This window comes from Aspergillus clavatus, genomic scaffold (assembly GCF_000002715.2).
Source record: "Aspergillus clavatus NRRL 1 1099423829805 genomic scaffold, whole genome shotgun sequence".
Taxonomy (NCBI): Eukaryota; Fungi; Ascomycota; class Eurotiomycetes; order Eurotiales; family Aspergillaceae; genus Aspergillus; species Aspergillus clavatus.
In genome coordinates this window covers 3897003-3917011 of record NW_001517094.1, presented here as the reverse complement: position 1 = coordinate 3917011, position 20009 = coordinate 3897003, and the positions used below count along the sequence as shown (strand labels likewise).

The window sequence follows — 20009 nt, the reverse complement described above, 5'->3', positions numbered from 1 at the left end:
TGAGTGGACGTAACTCCACCAAGCTCGGCACAGAGACTAAATTGGAGCTTCAACGTCATCCCCGCTTTGGGTGCGTCTGTCCCGCTCCTCCACCCAAACAATCGCCCACTCTACCCTGCAAAATTGCTGTTGAATCCCCTTCACTATCTCCATGACGAGTCATATTCCGGCCAGTCTAAAGTCCGCGGACATTGGGCGCTTTGCCATCCGGGCAGCCCAAATTGAGCGGGTGAAGCCCGTTGTGGCCTATTGGTGTGAGTGTGCTGGTTCATCGCTTTTAAGGAGATACCTGGACTCACAGATACCCTTTTACGGTTGCAGGTAATTTCTGGATCGTGAATCAGATAATTGAGCGAGGTCTTCATACGTCCGACGATGAAGTCAAGCTCTACACGACGGAGCTGGTGGAGAAGCTGGAACAAGTACGTTGAGCGGGGGAGTTGTCGAAGTATCTGCACCTTGCCCTGGAGCACTGACTTTGGTCTCCAAGTTCAAAAGTGAGAACCCTGATAACGACACGGTGCTTGATGCTGTCGCTGCGAATGCCTACGTGGAGCAGTTTGGCCTGGAGGTCTTCAACCGGGCGGAAGCGACGATGAGAGCGAACAAGGTGACCAAGTGTGTACAAATCGGTAGTGTTGCTGCTTGAAAAGCGACTAATGGGGTAAAGACAAACAGCAGATACCTTCCAGGCCGCCGCTACGTTTCTCGAACTCTGCCAGGTCTGGAACCCCCTCGAACCCGAAATCGCCGCGAAAGTCAAATTCGCCAAATACCATGCGCTCAGAATCGTGAAAGCGCTCAAAGCTGGAGAGGATCCGAACGCGTCAAACCCGGTCATTGAGGAGGATAAAGATATAGAAAGATTGCCAGTGGATGAAAGCGAACTCGATGTGCAAGCGCGACAGCCGTCTGTGGAGGAGGTTCCGGATGAATCAGACCGTATCCAGCATGACATTGCGCGGCAGTCATCTTTGGATGAGTCGCTGCATCCTTCAAGGTCCCCCTCGACGGTTCGGCCGCAGCATGCTGACGGTTCGATCCATATACCGGATGTCCCGACAGGCGCTCCACGCACGCCTGCTGGAGAAACAAGCCCCAGTATTGACCATGGCCCGACGTTGGACCTTCCTTCCGCGCCGGCCACTTTCGCGTCTTCTTCAGCATCGATACCGAATCTGCCAGATACGCCCGTGGACCTGAGTGCTCATCACAGCACTGCTCCCGATTCGTTCCAGTCATTCCCGCCGCCGTCGAACATCCTCCCGCCAAGCGCTCCTGCTTCTTCTCATGATCCGAATGCTTTTTATAACCAACCCAGTGCCAGAGTCTTAACCCCGCCACCTGCGCAATCCCATTCGCGGTCGGTACCGGTTTATTCACGACCGGCTCAGCAACATACCCCTGCACCTGCGGCTTCAACCTCGAGTCAGGTGAATTCACACAACGTCAGTGACGACGCCATATCATTGGCACAAAAGCATGCCCGCTGGGCAGTGTCTGCACTTACATTTGATGATGTCAACACCGCAATCAAAGAACTCAGGGAATCTCTGAGATACCTCGGGGCGGAGTAGCAGAGCGAAGGAGTAATGCCCTTCTGGGAACGTCGTTCCGAGCAATTGCCCTTCAGAATGGTGCATCCTCAGCCATATTACCAAGCTATGTGTGAATGATCTTGCTCTTAATGTGTTCTCTGGAAGACTTCTGTTCATTGTAAGAATGAATAATGATGACAATGATAGTATATAGCTCTTTTACCTTATCTAAATACATTAATCCAATCTCAGCTGAAGGAACCATGAGGCTATCATACTGAGTGAACACTGTTGTTGAGTCATGTATATCACGCGCAAGATCTCAGGTATTGGAAGAACTAGGACTCAGCCCCATTTTTATACAATCCTGGGCTTCTTCAAACCCATAGACTACCTGAGTCCGCCATAAGCACAAGAGTAAATCGATCACTTCTCATAACCAAGTCTGGCGCATCATTACAAAGGAGCAGAAGGGAAGAGAAGAATAGCAAGCTCTTTCGATGCACACTGAAAAAAGCCGAAACTTTTGGCACGGCTCAATGATGTCCGCAATAAATTTGCACCCTTTCATTGCAACACTTCTTTCTTTCAGGCAACACTTTACTCTCTACTCCTCTGAGTTGAAGCTCATGTTGCCCCAAAGCAGATCTTAGTCAAGATACTCTGCACGCTCTATCCAAAATGACTCTCAACACAAGAAGCCAGGAAACCGCGTCGACTGACCTCTCAGATGACAACTTCTTGGGGAAAGCTCTGGATGAGGGCGCCCTGCGCATCAACCAGCGATACCGCGACTTTACCCTCTTCCTTGACCTGAAAGGCAAGCACCATAAAGAGTTCCTCTCGCGCCTCTTCGACCATGCCGAGCATTTTGGCTACAACTGGGAGATGCTGCAGCATTCTGAACTCGAGCGTAAGTCGTGTGCTGAGAGTTTCTTGGACCAGTATGGTATGCTTTACTGGGGCACGGAGTTGAACAGGGAGCGGTATCTGATGGGAGATTCGATTGAGAAGCCGCAGATACTTTGTGTCTATCCGGAGAAGAAGGATGAGTGAGTATCCTCCTCCCTGCTTGTTGGTATAGTATGGAAGATTTTTGGCTGATTTTCTCATCGTGAGAGCAGTATCACTAGGGTGCTTATGATGTTGCTGGAGAAGAAGGCGAGGAGCTTTCTGAGGACTAGTATGGTCAGTAGAATAACTATTCCCGGAGCCTGAGGTATGGGTACTGATGCGCGAGAGACACAGGCTTCTGTCCCCACGTCTGAAACACCAACGAACGCCGTGCTTTCTTCTTCGATGCACGCTCTCACGGCAGGACGGTCGACAAGATTATCATCGAGAGCGGGCGACAACAGTGACAGCTTACGCAAACGAAGAGCTCCAGATGGCCCCGATGCTTCACCCTCTTGGCTTGCCAGTGCTGGCGGCAGCGAGATACGACCTTTCAGCTCGATTGCCCACACAGGTGGCAGCGTTGCGGGAAACGAGACCCAGGGCAATCATCAGGAAATGGACAGAAGAGTTGCAACCATGGGCGGTCTCACCAGAATACAACACTCCAATGGGGGCCTTTCTGCATACGCGCACTCAAGCTCGGACATATTGAACGTTGTTAAGAGCTTGGAACACAGGTTCAGGCAAGAGACAAAATTCCTCGTGTTAGCTTCAACCCAGAGCTCAATGGCACCAGTTTGGGTCCCGTTCCAGGCCTACCAGTCTGCATCCTCGTTTCTCACCCACATGGCGGATGAGTGCGAATTCCACGAATGGGACCCTAGCGCTCAGTTGCACAACGAGATCTCAAAGTGGGACGGCATCCCCTCGGCACCGCAGACCGTCGTTGCGGCTTCGGTGAAATTTGGCTGGTCCGGGCTGCACATTCGCGTTCGCCAGGACCGGGATGAAGATTGGGAACTTGTAATGCAAGAACTTCTCGATGCGTGGAAGCTCAAGATGGAGAATGGAAGTGAGGGAGTGGCCCAGCGGTTCCATATTCATGTTATGCTCCATGTGTTTTGATGGACATCATGGCAGTTCGAACGCAACGGGAACAGGAAATGTGAGGCTAGATAGTTGGGCATGGACGGCGGGAGTGTGTGCTGCGATCTGATCATTGTGGATGGGATATTTGACAAGTAGCTCTAGCCTCTGGCTAGCTTAGCTCAATTTCTACGCCATATTTGAGGCATACACAGTACAGGAACCGGATCAAGATTGGGAGTGGTTGGTGCGACGGCCCGAGAGAAATCAATAGTTCATATCAGACCCGAGACAATAAATGGCATGGTCTGCCTACAATCAATTCAGATTCAGACAATGGTTCGATTGTTCAATTCCCAATCTCTTGTCTAGACAAAAGGGGTCAGAAAATGGAGTTGTATTGCGACAGACTACAGTAGCGCGCACCGTCGAGACTATCTACGGGATTTGAATGGCGCAGTTGTGGCTCAAGCCCTATTGAAGTCAAATTGATCGGTACTAGAGAACCAGATTCTTGCTCAAGAGTTCAGATACCGTGCGCTGTTTATGCCACAGAGCCCAGAGGGGGCAACCGGCCAAGATCCGCGACAGTGACGAGTTAAAATGAATAGATGTCGATCATATGAATGTGAATCCCGAAATGATCAGCTTTTCCCTCAAAAGCTTGACCACAACTCGAGTTTCCAGTCCGCCAACCAGGATTTATCCTGTGCACAGGTGTCCTGTATGAGCGTTAACCGGTGGGACAGTACTCCATATCCAGTGAAGTATCCACCATCGTGTCCTTTCATTTTGCGTATTTTTAGAAGCCCCTCGCTCTGTCACGACGTTCTTCACCGAAGAGGAGGACCTTTGCGACGTTGCGTCTTCTTTCCTCTCACTAAATACTAGATAGACACCCCCCTCCCTGCGCGACTACCTCTCTTTCGGATTGTGGCTTCGCACCTCCTGATCGCAAGCCCACTCAGTAGCGGAACTATGGTCGCACGGTGTCCCTGAAGAACAGAGGGCGTCCCACTCCGCGCGCTTGGCAGGGGAAGAAATGATAAATCATTTACGGGGACTTTTCCAGAAAGCGAGAATGAAAAATCTCCACCATGCTGGCGAAATTTCTAGATGCAGTGCGGACGGAGTTTGGAACTGGGACCTAAGGCCTTGGGATTGGGGGGTATGGAGTTTGGACAACCCTCTAGGCCTCTGTCCTTTCTCGCAGTCCCTCGATGCTAGTGATACTCATTATAGCATTTCGTGTTCTTTTAGGGGACAATTCACGTTTCAATGACTAGACTTCGGTTTTGGAAGAGTCAGTAAGCTCAAGAGTCAAGAGTCCTGGTGGAACAGAATCCTAACCATGAATAGTCTTGAATGCCGGTTCCTTGGGTTTGGCTCGGCTCATACCGTCAACTAGATAGATGTTTAGATAACCAGAGATTTTAGTCAATCCAATCCAAGAGAAACAGCGGAAAGATTATGGATGGGATGCCGTCATTGGGGGTGATCATCTCCATGGTGTTGTCGACGCGTCTCGAGTCAAGGCGATCTTTCAGAGAATTTATAGAAGGATGAAGAAGGCATTATCCATTTCTCCGATTGTATTTTGTATATTTTGTAGGAGTCCAACATGGCAGCCATCTACGGCTGATCCGAATCAAAGAACAGAAAGAGGACTGTTTCAGAGGCCTGGCGAGTGGATGCGTTGGTGGTTAGTATGGACTATGGAGTACTTGGGCTCTGACTCCCTTTAGGCTTGCAGCTGATACGCCCCGGCTCATCAAAGCGTCTCGTTAGTCCCAAAATGGCTGCCCCCGAAGTCCCCCCCCCAGTGACTCTCGTGCCTGGCATCCCCTTTTTCTTCCCTCTTTCTTTTGAGAGTCGACCGTGTTGTTAATATAACTCCTCATACCGGAAATAAAATAAAATAAAATAAAAAAAGCGGTTTCCATTTTGATCTCGAATCGCCGACAGCTTCATTTACCCGCGATCATCCAGTCCAGCCTCATCGTCACTCTTCTTGTCCGGTTGTCCCCCTCCCCCTATTCCATCTTCCCCCCACGTTCTCCTGCTTCTTGAGTCTTGGTGCGGGGTGTTGAAGCCATTATCGCTTGTTTGAGATAAAGTATTCTTTGCTCGAGTCGACTTTTCGATTCCAATCTGACTATACTGCTAAATACACACCGAAGATAAGAGGTGGTCGAGCCGGAGTATTTGTGACCGCATCCTGGAGCCAATCTGTTGCATACAACCATGGCTAGTGATCAAGGGAAGAAGCCGGCCGTGCTGATTGTTGGAGGACTAGGTACGCTTAATCGATTTATTTTTTTCGAGCACAATTCTCAGGGGGAAATGGTCAGATCCGGCGACTAACCTACGTACGATTCTCTAGGGTTCATTGGTCGCCATCTTGCTCTTTATATCCATGAAAACAATCTCGCATCCGAAGTCCGGTTAGTGGACAAGGTACTTCCCCAGCTCGCCTGGTTGGCACCGGAGTTCGAAGAGGCGTGCTCGAAAGAGAAGTTCGTTCAGGCAGACGCCAGTCGAGAACGTGAGTGATTGAATCCGAATATCAAGTATATCCATACAATGTATTGCTGCTAACTTTGCGGCCTTGTGAACCGAAGAGCACTTCTCACGCATATTCGACCGTGCTAACGGGGAGCAATTCGACTATGTGATCAACTGCGGCGGTGAGACTCGACACTCTCAACCCGACGATGTCTACGAATTGCGAAGTTACAATCTCACGGTGGCTCTGGGTCGCGAAGTCGCCCGTCGGGGCATCGGCTCGTACGTCGAATGCTCAACTGCTCACGTATACAAATCTGGATCTTCCCCACGGAAAGAAAACGACAAACTGGAGCCGTGGCATCGGCTCGCCAAATGGAAGATGAAGGCTGCCGATGAGTTAAGCAAGATCCCCGGCCTCAAATATTGTCTCCTGCGGCTCCCCCACGTCTACGGTGAATACGACTCGGGTTATTTTGCCATGGGTATCTGCCTTGCGCGAGTCCACCTGGATATGGAAACGGACCTGGAGCTTCTCTACACCAAGAATCTCAAGATCAATACGGTCTATGTAAGGGACGCTGCAAGCGCTCTTTGGAAGGCAGCTGAATGGAGAGCGAAAACCGCCGGTGACGCCTCCGTCCCGACTGCATTCAACGTCGTCGACCACGGCAACACTCGCCAGGAGCATGTCGCAGAAGCCCTGTCCACAGTCTTCGGGCTCAAATGCTCGTTCCTCGGCTCGCTGGTCTCCCAGTTGGCCAAATTGAACCTGGACGATGTCGTCGACGATATGAACGAGGTCAGTCTGCAGGGTTGGGCCGAGCTGTTGGAGAAGAAAAACATCGCCCGCCCCGGTCCTATCAGCCCGTTCCTCGAGAAGGACGTCATCAAAGACCAAGATATGTCGCTCAATGGCTCATTGTTCGAAACAACAACCGGCTGGAAACCCACACGGGAGCGCTTCGACGCGGACGGGGTTCGGGCAATGGTCGAAAGCTATAAACGGATGGGCTGGTGGCCTTAAGAAGAATTTTTTCTTCGTCTTCCTTTAAACTACTTCAATAATCACCTTGCTTCCGAGGAGCAAGAAACCAAAGAAGAAACTTTCTTTCCTGAAGCCTCCAGCCAGACCAAGGGATGAGCGAAAAATCACAACGACAAATCCCAGCTTGTCTCATGATCCCTCGCCTAAAAAAAAAAGCATCATCCAGGCAGAAGACGCACGAACTTTGACCATCCCCGTCAACAACGACGCAAACTACCCGCTTTCCGCCCGTCAGATAACGATATTTCTCTATCCTGACCAAATCCCTTTCTCTGTAATCTAATTCTTCTTTCCCAAGCCCCCTCTTCTCAAATCACCCAGCATGTCCAAGATATCCGGACTGCGTTCTGCATCATCATGCTTCACCCCCTGCGCATGACCCTCATGAACATTTAGACCTAGGTGTACATAGCTTCGCACCCTAGCTGCGCTGAAACCTCCCATCTCTCTTTGATATACGTCTTTTCTTGTAGTTGAAAATATACATTAGAGCATTGTTGTCTTTATAGGATATCATGTAGAAATGCTCGCGTTTCCCCTGATATGTTGTAACCCTGGTGAGATATGGGTAGGGCAGGGCAGCGTTGAATCGCAACAAGGCATCGGGATGATTGCACTTGTTCTGAGAGAAAGCTCTACATCTACATTTTATACTGAGATTGTGTGATTCCCGTCGACGATTGCATTGTTTCAAGGACCCAAGAAGACCGTATGGCTGGTTAATACCAACCAAGTCAAACGGAAGGAAAAAAATCCAAATCTGGATAGAGCGCTGTCTAGAATCCACGTGCCATCCATATCACATGTAATGAGCAGAGCATGGCAGAAGAACAAGGCGATCAGAGAAAAAAGGCATGAAATGCAGAGTATGCTATGGTCCATTCCATCTAGTCGCTATGAAGGGTGATGCTGATGAGGAAGAAAAGCAAAAATGGGTTCATGAAGTAATACAAATGTTAGGATATGACTCAGGTGCCTTAAAAAAGTCGGCATCTAGAATTCCCAGTTTTCGTCGACGGACTTGATCGCCCACTCGAACTTCTCCCGCAGCGATTTGGAGAAGAATTTCTCGATGGGTACGTTGAATTTCTTGCTGAACACGACCGTGAGACGAGGGTCGATATAGTTCTAATTGGTGTTAGCTGAAGCCCCTTTTAATAAGGTAGAGACAAAGTACTCACGATCTTGGACGTTCCCAAGGCCACTTCTTTGTTGTCTTCCTTGTCCTGAGCTTGGAGCTCCATCGTTTCGATACGTTGCTCGAGCTTCGTGATGGCAGCCTCAATCCTCGCCACGCTTGGGCTCTTGCCCTCGGCTTCCACTTTACCAGTTTTGTTCTCCTTCTTGAACCTGAGCTCCATCTCCTTGACCGCTTCGAGCCGGCTATCGAGTTCGCTGGCTTTCATTTCTTTCTCTCCTTCCGCGGCGAGCTTCTCATTCTCTTTCTCGAATTTCTTCTTGATCTTTTGTTGTTGCTCTTCGAGCAGGAAGGCCTGGTGCTCCTTGACCCAGTCCATGTCCATGTCCTCATCCATCTCGAAGAATTTGGCACCCTTCTTCTTCTTGAGAGTGGGCTCCAGGTTGAGCATCTGCTGCTTTAGCCGCCATCTCTGGTAACGCAGCCCTTTAATCTATTGAAGGACCCTCAAATCAGTATTGAGAATGGTAGCAGAATACTGCGGATTGATCGACTTACACGTTCGCTCATCTTCTCCATTTGATTGGCATGTGACGCGGTAACGGTCCGCTTGTGGTTGCAAAGGATGGCAACTCTGCGATTTGCATCGTTGTATGCCTTTACCTTCTCTGCATTGTTGCCCGTGGCTTTCATATCCTTGAGAAGCGTGGCCATAGTATATGAAGCATTGTATGTACGGAAGACCTTGGCGGTCAAGCCCTGCATGTAAGTAGAAAGATGCTTGTTCAGGGCGGATGTCTGGCAATGAATCAGCATTTTCTGAAAGAATTGACCCAACCATGAAGAAACGTACCGTCAACCTGTCAAAAATCTCATCACCCTCTTTCTTGGGCGCCTTCTTGAAGATTTTCAAATTCTTGAAGACCTGAGCATCGACCTCAACCTCGTCATAGAATCGGATACTGTCTTTACCCAGGAAATCAAAGATGACCTTATTTGGAGGCTTGAGGGTCACATTCTCGTATTTCAGAGAACAGCAACCGACTGTATCAGCCTCATCCTCACCCTTTTCATTACCCGCACGCAGAGCGAATTGATCAATGAGATAGACAGCTGTTGCCTTCTGGCGTTCAACCATCAACTCGTGTTTCAAGCTCTTCTGATAATCCTTGCGGATGCGATCGATGTGTTTCTTGAGTTCACGGGCCTTCTCGAATTTCTTAAAATCACTCTGACCCTTGACATCTGAATTGGCGGCAAGCATCACATATTTGTAATTGCCATTGATGTTCTCCTGCCACATGGCGAGCCATGTGCCTTCTTGATCATGCTTGACCTCCTTCCAGCGATGACCTTCAGGCGGGGGAGGCACAGGTGCGCCCTTTCCAATGTTGATTGTAATCTGTTCCGGTTGGACTCGCGCCTTGACACGGCCAGTCTTGGGATGTTCGCCACGGCCGCGGAACAGTGATGGGGGTTCGACTCGGAAGTTACCAACCTTCTGCTTGCGCCCATCCCAGAGACAGTACATATAGGGCGCTTCAGCGGCATCTTTCTCAGCCTTCAAGCGTTTCTTCTCAGCTGGAGGAATATTCCTCTTTTCAATCCGCTTGGCATCGTAATAAGCGAAGATTGACTGGAAGTCGCATTTCGAAAACTCCTTGATCTCGATTTTGTTGCCTTTAGGGTCTTTCGCGCCGCCTGTCTTCTTCAGGATGTCCTTAAAATCCGAGAAAAAATTCTTTTGGAAGGTCGGATTTTCCACATGCTGAGTCGCGTTCAGCATGCTGCCGAAGAATCCCGCCACTTCTTCGGCTTCGGGGTGAAGGGTGACCGGAATACCATCGTATTTCATCTTGACATCCTGTGGTAAAGGTTCATAGGGAGGAGGGAAAACAACACCATTATGTTCTAGGGTGGTCCACTTGATGGTGCCATCACCCTTGGTCGGATCGTCCCACCACCTGTACTCTTCTTCTTCTTCCTCACCTTCTTCGACTTCTTCGCTTTCCTCCTTCTTTACTGGAGTCGCCTTTGCTTTTCCGTTCCTGGCGGAGGCTGCAGTCTCGGTCTTGGTCGGTCTGGAGGCCTTCTTAGCGACCGGTTTCTTTTCATCCACCGGCTCCTTCTTCACTCCATTGACCTGCTTCCTCTTCGCGGCAGCAGTGGTCTTAGTCGCTTGCGCTGCTTCGCTCTTTCGAGCCACCTTGGCTTCCTTCTCAGCCTTTTGCTGGATTCTCAGTTTTTCCGACGCGAGCTTCCGTTCGATCGGAACATCGGAGTCGGATTCTTCGGCACCAATACGAGTCTCCGAAGCCTTAGGAAGTTTTCTTCCATTGAGCGCAAGGGGCACGTCTTCATCCGTCTCAGGATCTTCATGCTTCACGGATGTGCGACGGCGCTTGCTCTGTCGAACGGTCAGCCGCTGAAACCAAACAGCGACAAATGCGTCGCGACGTAAGGGTAACGAGGGGGATGGCGTAGGCAGGACTGGCGTACCAAAGGCTGATCTTCCTCCTCGCTGCTCTCCGGTTCTGCATAGGATTTTCTCTGACCAACACTCGTCCGCACCTTCCTCTTGCCAGCCAGACCTGCGTGGGCATCTGCAGCATCTTTCATCTCCACATCTCCCACGCTCTTCACAGGGCCAAAACGGAGGGATACGCCCGGGTCCACATGGCCGTTAGTCTCGGGGGTGTTATCCATCTTCATGTCCGTAACGGGGCCTAGAGTGTACGATAGTCAGAGAGAGGGAAATCGGTGAATCCAATGGATAAAGAGTTAGATTAGAAAATATCAGTGAGAAGGCGCGCGCTGAAAAATCGGGTGAGAAGTGAAGGGGCAGGAAAAAAATAATCCAGTCATGCGCTCAGTCGCGGAAAGTTGAGGGCTATGTGAGATGACGGGTACTCACCTGCAGAACGACCATTTGTCTTAACGAGCGGGGTATCATCTTCCGAGGAACTCATGATTGCAAAGCGCTGAGCAGTAAATGGCCAGTTCGAATACTGCAAATGCAGGTAAACACGGGCCGGAGAGGTGCAGAGACTCGGTGCTGGTCGCCTGCCAAGTCTGAAGGACCGAGACAGCGCTTGACAGAATGATGAGGTCAATGAGACCTTGAACGATGAAGACGCGAAGAATGAAAGGATGATGGCGAGAGATAATTGTACAAAGTCAATGATTGACGAAAGGAGAGAAAGGTGAAGGGGGAAGAGCCCACACTCCAGCGAGGTTTAAGGTTGACGAGAGGAAGAAGAGGAATTGAGGGAAAAGAAGGAGATGGAATGGAACCTGGAAAACGAGGCCTGGGTCTTTTTGGCGGCCTGAGGCTGCTGCTGAGGCGATCTTCACGTTTCTCCGGAATCCGGAGCGCCGCCACTCGTGTTATCTGCCTTGGTGCCTTGGTTCACTACTACGGAGTACTATGACCGTATGCTTGGCGGCCTGAATGCCTGGGGCTTGCTACGTCACGTGTGTATGTGTGTGGACTGCGCACTTGGTCTACTTCGCTATCCGCTCAGAGTTGCCTGATCAGGCTTAGTGCGGCTGTATTCCCGTCTCGCCGGCTTGTCGGAAAGAACGAACAGAAACAGGAGTCCAACCTCCAAAGTGAACGACCTTCTCTTCCCGCAAAAGCAGAGGATTCTCATCGCCCTCCACTCCTCCCGATTGACCTCGCGGCTCTCCCCTCCGCTTTCGTTACTACCTGGTCTATCTTCCCTTTCGGATTCGCCATGTTTTCTCGTGCTATTCGTCCGGCCGTGAAGGCTGGCAGTGCCACTCTGACCCGGTAAGTTTCTCTTCCGGATGTCCATAATCCACCAAGCCATATCATATATACGCCTTTTGTCCCAAACACTCCCCCACCTCGAATCGGACATCCCGTCAGCATTATAATAGGCCCAATCGATACGGATGGAATTGTGTTGTGAAGATAAAGCTTGGAGGAAATGTGAATGCTGATATTCCTGGAAGCACTGCTCCCCCCAATGCCGCCAACTTCGCGACTCTGCGTGAGATTGAGGGCCGCCTCAAGTCCATCAAGAACATCGAGAAGATCACCAACACGATGAAGATTGTTGCCTCGACCCGTCTTACCCGCGCTCAGAAGGCTATGGACGAATCTCGCGTCTACGGTCAGACCTCCAACAAGGTCTTCGAGGAAGCCGAAACCAAGCCCCTTGAGGACAAGAAGACCCTGCTCGTCGTTGCCAGCTCCGACAAGGGTCTTTGCGGTGGTATTCACTCGGGTCTCAGCAAGGCCACTCGCCGTATCCTCCAGCAAATCCCCAACGCCGACATCGTCGTTCTCGGCGACAAGGCCAAGGCCCAGCTGTCCAGATCCAGCGGTGACCTTCTCGTCCTGAGCTTTGCCAACGTTTGCAAGGACATTCCTACCTTCGCTGAAGCCCAGGCCATTGCCGATCAGATCTCTCTGCTGCCTACCGATTACGCTAGCATCAAGATCATTTACAACAAGTTCATCAACGCTCAGAGCTACGAGGCCAGCACTGTTGAGGCCTACTCCGAGGAGGCCATTACCAAGTCTGGTCAGTAATCCGTAATGTTGATAATGGTCCAACTGGGATACTAATATTGCCTAATCAGCCAACCTCTCCACTTTCGAGGTCGACGAATCTGCTCTTGCCAACCTTCGCGAATTCGCCCTTGCCAACAGCTTGTACTGGGCTATGGCTGAGGGTCACGCCTGTGAAGTTTCTGTAAGACCTCTCTGCTCCTTGAGATAGAAAGAAGAATCCGTACTAATGTTCTCAACAGGCTCGTCGCAATGCCATGGAGGCAAGTATACCTGGGGGATGAGAGTGAAGATACAACAAACTAACCAATATTTCATTTACAGAACGCCTCCAAGAACGCTGGTGAGATGATCAACAAGTAAGCACGCTATCTCCTGGAGTTATATATATATATATATATATATATATTCGCGAGGCTAATGATTCCCTTAGGTTCCAGATTCTGTACAACCGTCAGCGTCAAGCCGTCATTACCAACGAACTGGTCGAAATTATCACCGGTGCCACTGCCAGTGAGGACATGTAGGAGCTTGCATGAAGCTTCTGTGGGAAGGAGTCGCCATTTGTGTAGACTTACTCAACAATACCTAGATTCTTTTTCCGCCTGTAAAATCAGTCTCAATCTAACTTTCTTTTGTGCAATTCTTTTTCTGCATCAATTCAACATATATCAACAATCACAACAATATCGCTGGTACCAGCAGTGAGCCTTTGATGTCCCAAGTCTGATGCTGCTTATTCCTATCTTTGATCCTTGAAACACCCTTTGTGAGTTTTGATGGATGGATGTTGACTTCACCATCTTAGACCACCTGGGAGTCTGCAACTGCGATCTTATTCTTCACTCAAGAGAGATTATCGATAGCTGATGCTCTAATAGGACTTCCTTGTTTGGACTAGAGAGCTGGATACAAGTTGACTTCACTTTTTCTTTCCATCTTCTTTCTCATTGTGTGCTTTTGAATTCACTCCCACCTTCATCTATCTCCATCACTCACAAACAGCTTCTTATTGATTGTGACCTATTGTTCTGAGCTGCAGGACATCTTTCACCTAGAAGAGGACTCTGTGCGTGTTTCTGAGACCTCCTTCCCTTGGAAACTCAATATCGGGTTTGGAGCTTGTTTTCTAGTACATTTCCCTGCCTTCCTCATCCATCGCATTCAGCAAGCTCTTGCACACTGTCCAGCTCGAGAGCATCGTAAACAGCCCGGGAATCTCTTCTTTTCTCGACAACAAGAAAACCAATCTTGGATCCGACCTCACTATGTCCCGAACGACAGCCGTGAATTACTACGAGATCCTTGGCATTAGGTCCGATGCGACTATCAAGGATATTAATACCGCGTACAAGAGGCTTGCTCTTAAGTATCACCCAGACAAAGCAGGCGGAGTTGACACATCTCAGACAGAGTTCCAGAAGGTATCAGCCGCGCAGGAAGGCCAAGAGAAATATTACACTATGCTAACGCAAACATTCACTTCCAGATCCAGCAGGCCGTGGAAACGCTTCGCGATCCATTTCGCCGCAAGACACATGATCTGGAACTCGTGCGATTGGGGAAGATTTCCGTCCAGGAAACGACTTTCCCGCGCGCCGGCGGCGCCGAGTGGTCCGCTTACGGGTTCAAACGGTATGACGATGGTAGTCGCTACATGTACAGCTATGAGAACAGCGTGCATGTAAGTCCCCAGAACAAGGAATCGAAAGAGGACATGGCGTGGGTTGAGCAGATGTTGAAGGCGGAAGAAGAGTACAGGAAGAATCTTGCGAAGCAGAGGGAACAGGAACAGATGCGGGCTCAGAGGGCAACGGAGGAAGAGGAAGAGGAAGAGGAGGGAGGATGGAACGAAAACGATAAACAGCAGCAGCAACAGCCCTGGGAGCATGGTCATCCTGGGCCTTTCCAGCAGTACACCTTTACCAAGAACCAGTTCCAGGCAGAAGAGGATGAGTATGATTTTTACTCACCCTGGGAAATTCCTGGAGGACCTCACTGGAAGGACAGGAACATCTGGGATAGGTGTGCACGAAGGGCTCCACAGTGGGGACAGTGCGAAGAAGAGCAAGAAGAAGAATACTACCAGGATGAATGTCAGGGAGCTCAAGAGCACGAAGACATCTATGGAGAGAATGCTGGAGATGAACATAAGCGCTACGCAGGCGACGAATATGAGCGAGGGCTCTATGAAGACCCAAACCAAATCCACAAAGTAGAGGCCGAAGGTGGAGAAGAGTTCTACCAGAACCAAGAGGAAGGTCAGCATGAGCTCTATGCTGAAGAAGACGAAGATGACCAAGAGATCTATGAAAACCGAAATGAGCTTTATGAGGGAGACGATGAGGATGAACAAGAATCTTACGCTGAGGAGGGCGAAGACGATTCAGAGCCCGATGAATATCAAAAAGGTCCGAGCGAGGCAGAGGCTGATGGCGAACAAACTAACAACGGAGACCAAGCTCAAGAAAAGTATGGGGCTTACGAAGTAGACTACGAAGACGAACAAGAGGCCTATGGCGATCATGCTGAAGAGCAGCATGGTTTCTACGAAACAGAAGCCGATCACTACCAGGACTCGTATGAAGAGGAGGCCTACTATGAGAGCGAGGATGGTGATCAGAGCATATATGAACAGGAATACAGTGAGCATGACCATGACTTTGGAGATTCGTCCTTCCTTCCTGATGATCAGCTTTCTGAGTATCTCCCGTCTGTCTGCGAATCCGAAGGGGAGTACGCAACTGCGAAGAGCAACGACTCCGAGTTCCAAAACTGCTCCGACAAGGGAAACATTGGCGCTGTCCCTCATGACAATAACAGACATATTCTGAAAAAGGCACACAATCCAGAAGAAGATACAGGCGTATACTATGACTTCAGCGAGGCGAACGCAACCCACACATCATACAACACAAACCCTCCGTCAACGAATGACCCTAATGAAATCGAGAACAATCATGAGACTGAGAACAGACCGCGATTTCCGCATAACGACTTCATCAACGAGTCAAATCTCCAGCACATCCTTGCTCCTTTCATTCCTTACTTCAGAGGCAAGCTCGATGATCCCAGCGGCCGCTACACGGAAGAGGACCTCCGCGTTGAACTCCGAGGAATTGTAATGGAGATCTTCTGCGGTTGGCTCGAAAATCTTCGCCTTGCGGTTCCTCATGCAGAGATCCCAGCCACCGGCAACGATCCAGAGCAGTGTCCCCACCTTGGAGCCTGGGTGAAGCGGTTTGATCGGCCGGAATGCAAGACCTGTCATCGCTGGAAGCCGATCTACACACTTACCTGCCCCGGATGTGGCATTAAGGCCTGCGTTAGTTGTCGATTTCAGTAGAGGATGACTGACTGAGAATTTGGTCGCTTTCCGCTTGCCTTTTTTTCTTCTTCTGTATCTTCTGCACATTACTGTACCTTGGGTCATATTTGAGGTTCCTGTGATGTGTTTTTGACCTTCTTGTCCGTGAGCTTGGGAATGGATTGTTTGCTTTATGCTCTTATCTTTTGAGCCCGGGTCCATTGGCTTGTGTTACCATTATCAGACTCCAGTTGCTGAAGAGGGTGGATTTGGATGTGGAGGTATCGGAGTGAATTGTTAATTCTGGTGTTTATTCTACTTTCTGCTTACTTCAGAATACTTCCAAGGTTAGTAATTGTTGTATCAGTCTGTATTTAGGAAAACTAGATCATTCCAATATTCCCAGAACCATGATAATCCACCGCTGTTGATGTCCTCCAAATTAGAACAGCCCTTGTGGATCTCGTCCTCTAGAATTTGAGGACGGTAACCCATTGGGTCTCTCAAGCCTGTTTCACTTCGACCTCACGCAGTTCCGCGGGAACAGAACTGGTAAGCCGCCCCAGGGCTTCATCAAGACCAATCTCGCGCGAGATCTCAGCCTGGCGCTCGAAGTCGGAGACGGCGGTTCCCTCGGAGCCAAAGATGACGTCCATTTCCTCTGATAACCAACCCATTAGCACTGCCCTAGAGGCTAAGAAAGTAACACAAAAAAAAAAAAAAAAAAAAAAAAAAAACTCACCGAGAGACAGCTGCTTTGTCTCGGGAACCAGGAACGCAATGAACAACGCGCCGAAGAAGGTAATGACGCCGAAGAAGATGTAGGTTCCGTATCGGATGTCCTGGAGCATGTCGGGTGTGACCTGGCCGACAATGAAGTTGTTCATCCAGTCTGAACATGTATGATTTAGAGTAAGAGATTGAAGAGGGTTGTGAGGGGAAAGACTCACTGGCCGAAGCACCCAGCGCTGTGCCCTTTGCCCGCACGCTGAGCGGCCAGATCTCCGCGATGATGATCCAGGCGCATGGTCCTGAGTGATGCGGTTAGCATAAATTGAATAGCGGGTGGGGGGGGGGGGAAGAGTTGGATGATTATCGCACCCCATGAGTATCCGAAGTGGACGACGAAGAGCCAGACCATGGCGACGGCAGCCCAGCCAGCGGCTCTGTGCGAGTCCCACTGGTTCTCGTTCTGGGCGAAGATACCCGCGATGATGAAGTGGCAGGCCGCCATGCCGATGGCTCCGACTACCAGGACGGGTTTGCGGCCGAGGTTGTCGACCCAGATGACGGCTGGGATCTGTGATGGTTGAGTTGTGGAAGAAGAGGGGACTGGGTTGGTTTTCTTACTGTTGCGATGAACATGGCAATACCGACGACACCGGTGGCGAGAAGCGAGGTGGTATTGCTGCTCATACCGAGCTGTTCAAAGATAGATGGGGCGTAGTAGAGCACGGCGTTCACGCCGGTCCATTGCTGGAGGTTATTTGTTAGGGGTCGTGGGCCCAAAGGGAAGATGAATGGAGGCTCACTTGGAATGTCATCGTGACTTTGGGTAAATGTCAGCATGCTTGGATACCTTTTGGGCGTGCAGTCACTGACCTGTAGCAACCATGACGCGTCTGAACATCGGCCAGGTCGTGAAAAGACTAGCGAATCCCGCCGCCTCCAGCTTGATGTAACTCCAGGTATTGGTTCTCTCTAGATGAGGGAATTTTTCCTTCTCGGTTCGTTTCTCAAAGAGACTCTGGGCTTTGATCTCCAGGAATTCAAGTTGAAGAAGCGGATCATCTGCAGAGAGACCGCGAAGGCTCATGAGAACCCTCTTGGCTTCCTCCTCTCGGTCATGGTGGACGAGCCAACGAGGAGAGAATGGCATGAAGATCATGCCAATTCCGAGAACAACGGCCGGCACAAGCTGCAGAGCAAGCGGTAGAAGCCATGCGGTATCCTTCTGGGCCGATCCTGTGCCGCCGATATGGTTTGTTCCGTAGTTGATCCTAGTATTGTCAGAAAAAGAAGCCATCCGAGCTGGGTCTAGACTGACCAGAATGAAACCTGTGACATCGATTAGTATGACATGATCGCATAGTTTGTGAGGGTGATAGCTGCCTTCTTACCATGATACCAAACGTGATAGCGAGTTGTTGCATGGCAACCAAGGAACCTCTGACCTCTGGCGGTGCAATCTGCTTCACATTAGCATATGCACCTCGTAGCCGGCACCCAGCAGGGCGCATACCTCCGCGTTATACATGGGAACACTCATGGAGAGACTAAGGGTAACAGTCAGGGATCGATCTAAGTATTCCATCACGGCAATTCCATACCTGCCAACTCCCATACCTGTCACGAAACGACCACCCAGGATGTGAGATGAGCCAGCACCACTGGTACCAGCTGTCGTCTGAACTACAACGCCGATGCAGAAGATGCATACGTTCAAGAGGATCGTATATTTGCGGGAGATTCTCTCGCAGAGAATTCCAGAATACAAAGCGCCGAACCAGGCACCGAGTTCGAGAATCGCTGCACGTCGTCCTTAGCCAATGTCATACTACCATACAAAGTGCGTCCCTTTTTCTTCATACCAGTCAACCAGCCTTTCTTCGTTTGATTGGTGACAGCGTCACCCATCTGTTGGGACAATATTAGCAGGAAGTCCTCTTGAAACAGCGAAGGTTGAGGAGACCATACGTGCGTCTCGAAAGAATACATTGTCACTCAGGCAGACATCAGTATGACCTGTCTTTTGATCATCGACATGCTAGCGACTTACAAACGCCTGAAAACACTCCCTGTTCCGCAACAAGCATCGTATTAGTTTGAGCTCCCATACTTCACGCGCTGTATATGATGGACGGTCCCGACTCACCTGGTTATAACCATACAAAAGACTTCCCTCGCAGTCAGTATTTCTCCCACAAGATTCAAAGCGACACGGCTGAACCTACCCTCCCAAGCACGCAAACATGGCAATTCCAAAAACCTTCCGATTCTGAACCAACCCTGCCATGCCGGAGGAGCCCCGGAGGGCAGCCCTGCGCGCCTGCGCTGCAGCATCCATCGCCGCTGAGGAATCAACAGCACCGCCCATGGTTGTTCCAATGTAGTCTTATCGCTTGAAAAAGAAAAAGGTGTATACACACGCAGGTACGAACGAAAGCCTCAAAATCGGACAGAGGAGCAAGGCCAGAAGAAAGGAGGGAACCCCGGCGTAGTCATAGCATGGCGCTCCTCGCCATTTTGGCTATTCTATTCTTCCGCATGCTGGATGATCGCTAAGCTTGCACGCCGTATCCTCAACCTAGCTCTTGCGAGTTTGTTGACAAAGCGTGGCGCCGCTAGGTCAAGAGTCTGGCTAAAATGCATGGGGGGTCTTGTCTGGGGAAGTCCGGGGGGCTAGCCTAGCAGCTCCAAGGCGTGCCGGAGATTGGTGATCGGCTTGAAGCATGCGACAACAGTCACAACACCCGAGGCTTGACGAAGCTGCTGCCGCCAATGAATGCGGACGAAAGGGATATGGTGATCTTGTTATGCCAGCCGGTTGAAATGTCCGGATAAACGTCATTTAGTAGTTAGTAGACAATTTCTGAGCGGGATGGCTGTCGAGCTTTGATAGGGAGCGTTGCATGCCATTGTAACATGGGGAGAGGCCTGAGCCTATCCAACGGCCGGAGACAGCGTAGGGTCTTACGCCAAGGGCTTGGACGAGAGAGGAGAACAAAGCCACGCGCACCGAAAAAGACGTGTTGGGAGATTCCTGGATATCTAACTTCGTTCTCGCGAATAACCTCTGGCCAGTGGCTTGATGTTAGAAGGATATTTCGGCAGCTCTCTCTTTGAAAGATGCCGTGGAATAACTATGGAGGTTGTTGGAGAGGAACTTTGGGTGACCAACCAATGCCTCTCCCACTGTCAGCGTTATTATTATTGCTTCATATTGCTAG

At 50.2% G+C, this 20009-nt stretch overlaps 7 protein-coding genes across 7 annotated transcripts, besides 5 other annotated features; 5 read left to right on the top strand and 2 right to left on the bottom strand.

Moving 5' to 3' along the window:
* Positions 1-151: 151 nt before the first annotated feature.
* On the top strand, positions 152-1577 carry ACLA_031150 (uncharacterized protein; the record flags this gene model as incomplete). Its single annotated transcript, XM_001269807.1, has 4 exons — positions 152-254; positions 322-422; positions 491-618; positions 671-1577. The coding sequence occupies 4 exons, from the start codon at positions 152-154 to the stop codon at positions 1575-1577; spliced, it is 1239 nt and encodes a 412-aa protein (XP_001269808.1).
* A 642-nt stretch (positions 1578-2219) lies between these two features.
* ACLA_031140 (uncharacterized protein) lies at positions 2220-3560 on the top strand (the record flags this gene model as incomplete). Its single annotated transcript, XM_001269806.1, has 2 exons — positions 2220-2590; positions 2903-3560. 2 exons carry the CDS (start codon positions 2220-2222, stop codon positions 3558-3560), a joined length of 1029 nt encoding a protein of 342 aa, XP_001269807.1.
* A 1867-nt stretch (positions 3561-5427) lies between these two features.
* Positions 5428-5450: a microsatellite.
* A 315-nt stretch (positions 5451-5765) lies between these two features.
* On the top strand, positions 5766-7053 carry ACLA_031130 (NAD-dependent epimerase/dehydratase family protein; the record flags this gene model as incomplete). The annotated part of the gene is made up of 3 exons (XM_001269805.1): positions 5766-5817; positions 5905-6066; positions 6143-7053. The coding sequence occupies 3 exons, from the start codon at positions 5766-5768 to the stop codon at positions 7051-7053; spliced, it is 1125 nt and encodes a 374-aa protein (XP_001269806.1).
* A 1014-nt stretch (positions 7054-8067) lies between these two features.
* ACLA_031120 (DNA topoisomerase 1) lies at positions 8068-11181 on the bottom strand (the record flags this gene model as incomplete). Its single annotated transcript, XM_001269804.1, has 6 exons — positions 8068-8202; positions 8256-8705; positions 8771-9010; positions 9066-10619; positions 10712-10938; positions 11127-11181. 6 exons carry the CDS (start codon positions 11179-11181, stop codon positions 8068-8070), a joined length of 2661 nt encoding a protein of 886 aa, XP_001269805.1.
* A 768-nt stretch (positions 11182-11949) lies between these two features.
* Positions 11950-13279, top strand: ACLA_031110 (F1F0 ATP synthase subunit gamma; the record flags this gene model as incomplete). Its single annotated transcript, XM_001269803.1, has 5 exons — positions 11950-12005; positions 12191-12765; positions 12824-12936; positions 13077-13111; positions 13186-13279. 5 exons carry the CDS (start codon positions 11950-11952, stop codon positions 13277-13279), a joined length of 873 nt encoding a protein of 290 aa, XP_001269804.1.
* Positions 13135-13161: a microsatellite.
* Positions 13136-13161: a microsatellite.
* Positions 13280-14020: 741 nt separating the features above from the next.
* ACLA_031100 (DnaJ domain protein) lies at positions 14021-16098 on the top strand (the record flags this gene model as incomplete). Its single annotated transcript, XM_001269802.1, has 2 exons — positions 14021-14176; positions 14242-16098. The coding sequence occupies 2 exons, from the start codon at positions 14021-14023 to the stop codon at positions 16096-16098; spliced, it is 2013 nt and encodes a 670-aa protein (XP_001269803.1).
* Positions 16099-16562: 464 nt separating this feature from the next.
* Positions 16563-19156, bottom strand: ACLA_031090 (sugar porter family MFS transporter; the record flags this gene model as incomplete). The annotated part of the gene is made up of 14 exons (XM_001269801.1): positions 16563-16720; positions 16802-16951; positions 17010-17090; positions 17161-17359; positions 17410-17535; positions 17592-17608; positions 17662-18059; positions 18118-18248; positions 18302-18335; positions 18390-18588; positions 18651-18782; positions 18839-18857; positions 18935-18956; positions 19014-19156. The coding sequence occupies 14 exons, from the start codon at positions 19154-19156 to the stop codon at positions 16563-16565; spliced, it is 1809 nt and encodes a 602-aa protein (XP_001269802.1).
* Positions 16769-16796: a microsatellite.
* Positions 16770-16796: a microsatellite.
* Positions 19157-20009: the final 853 nt, after the last annotated feature.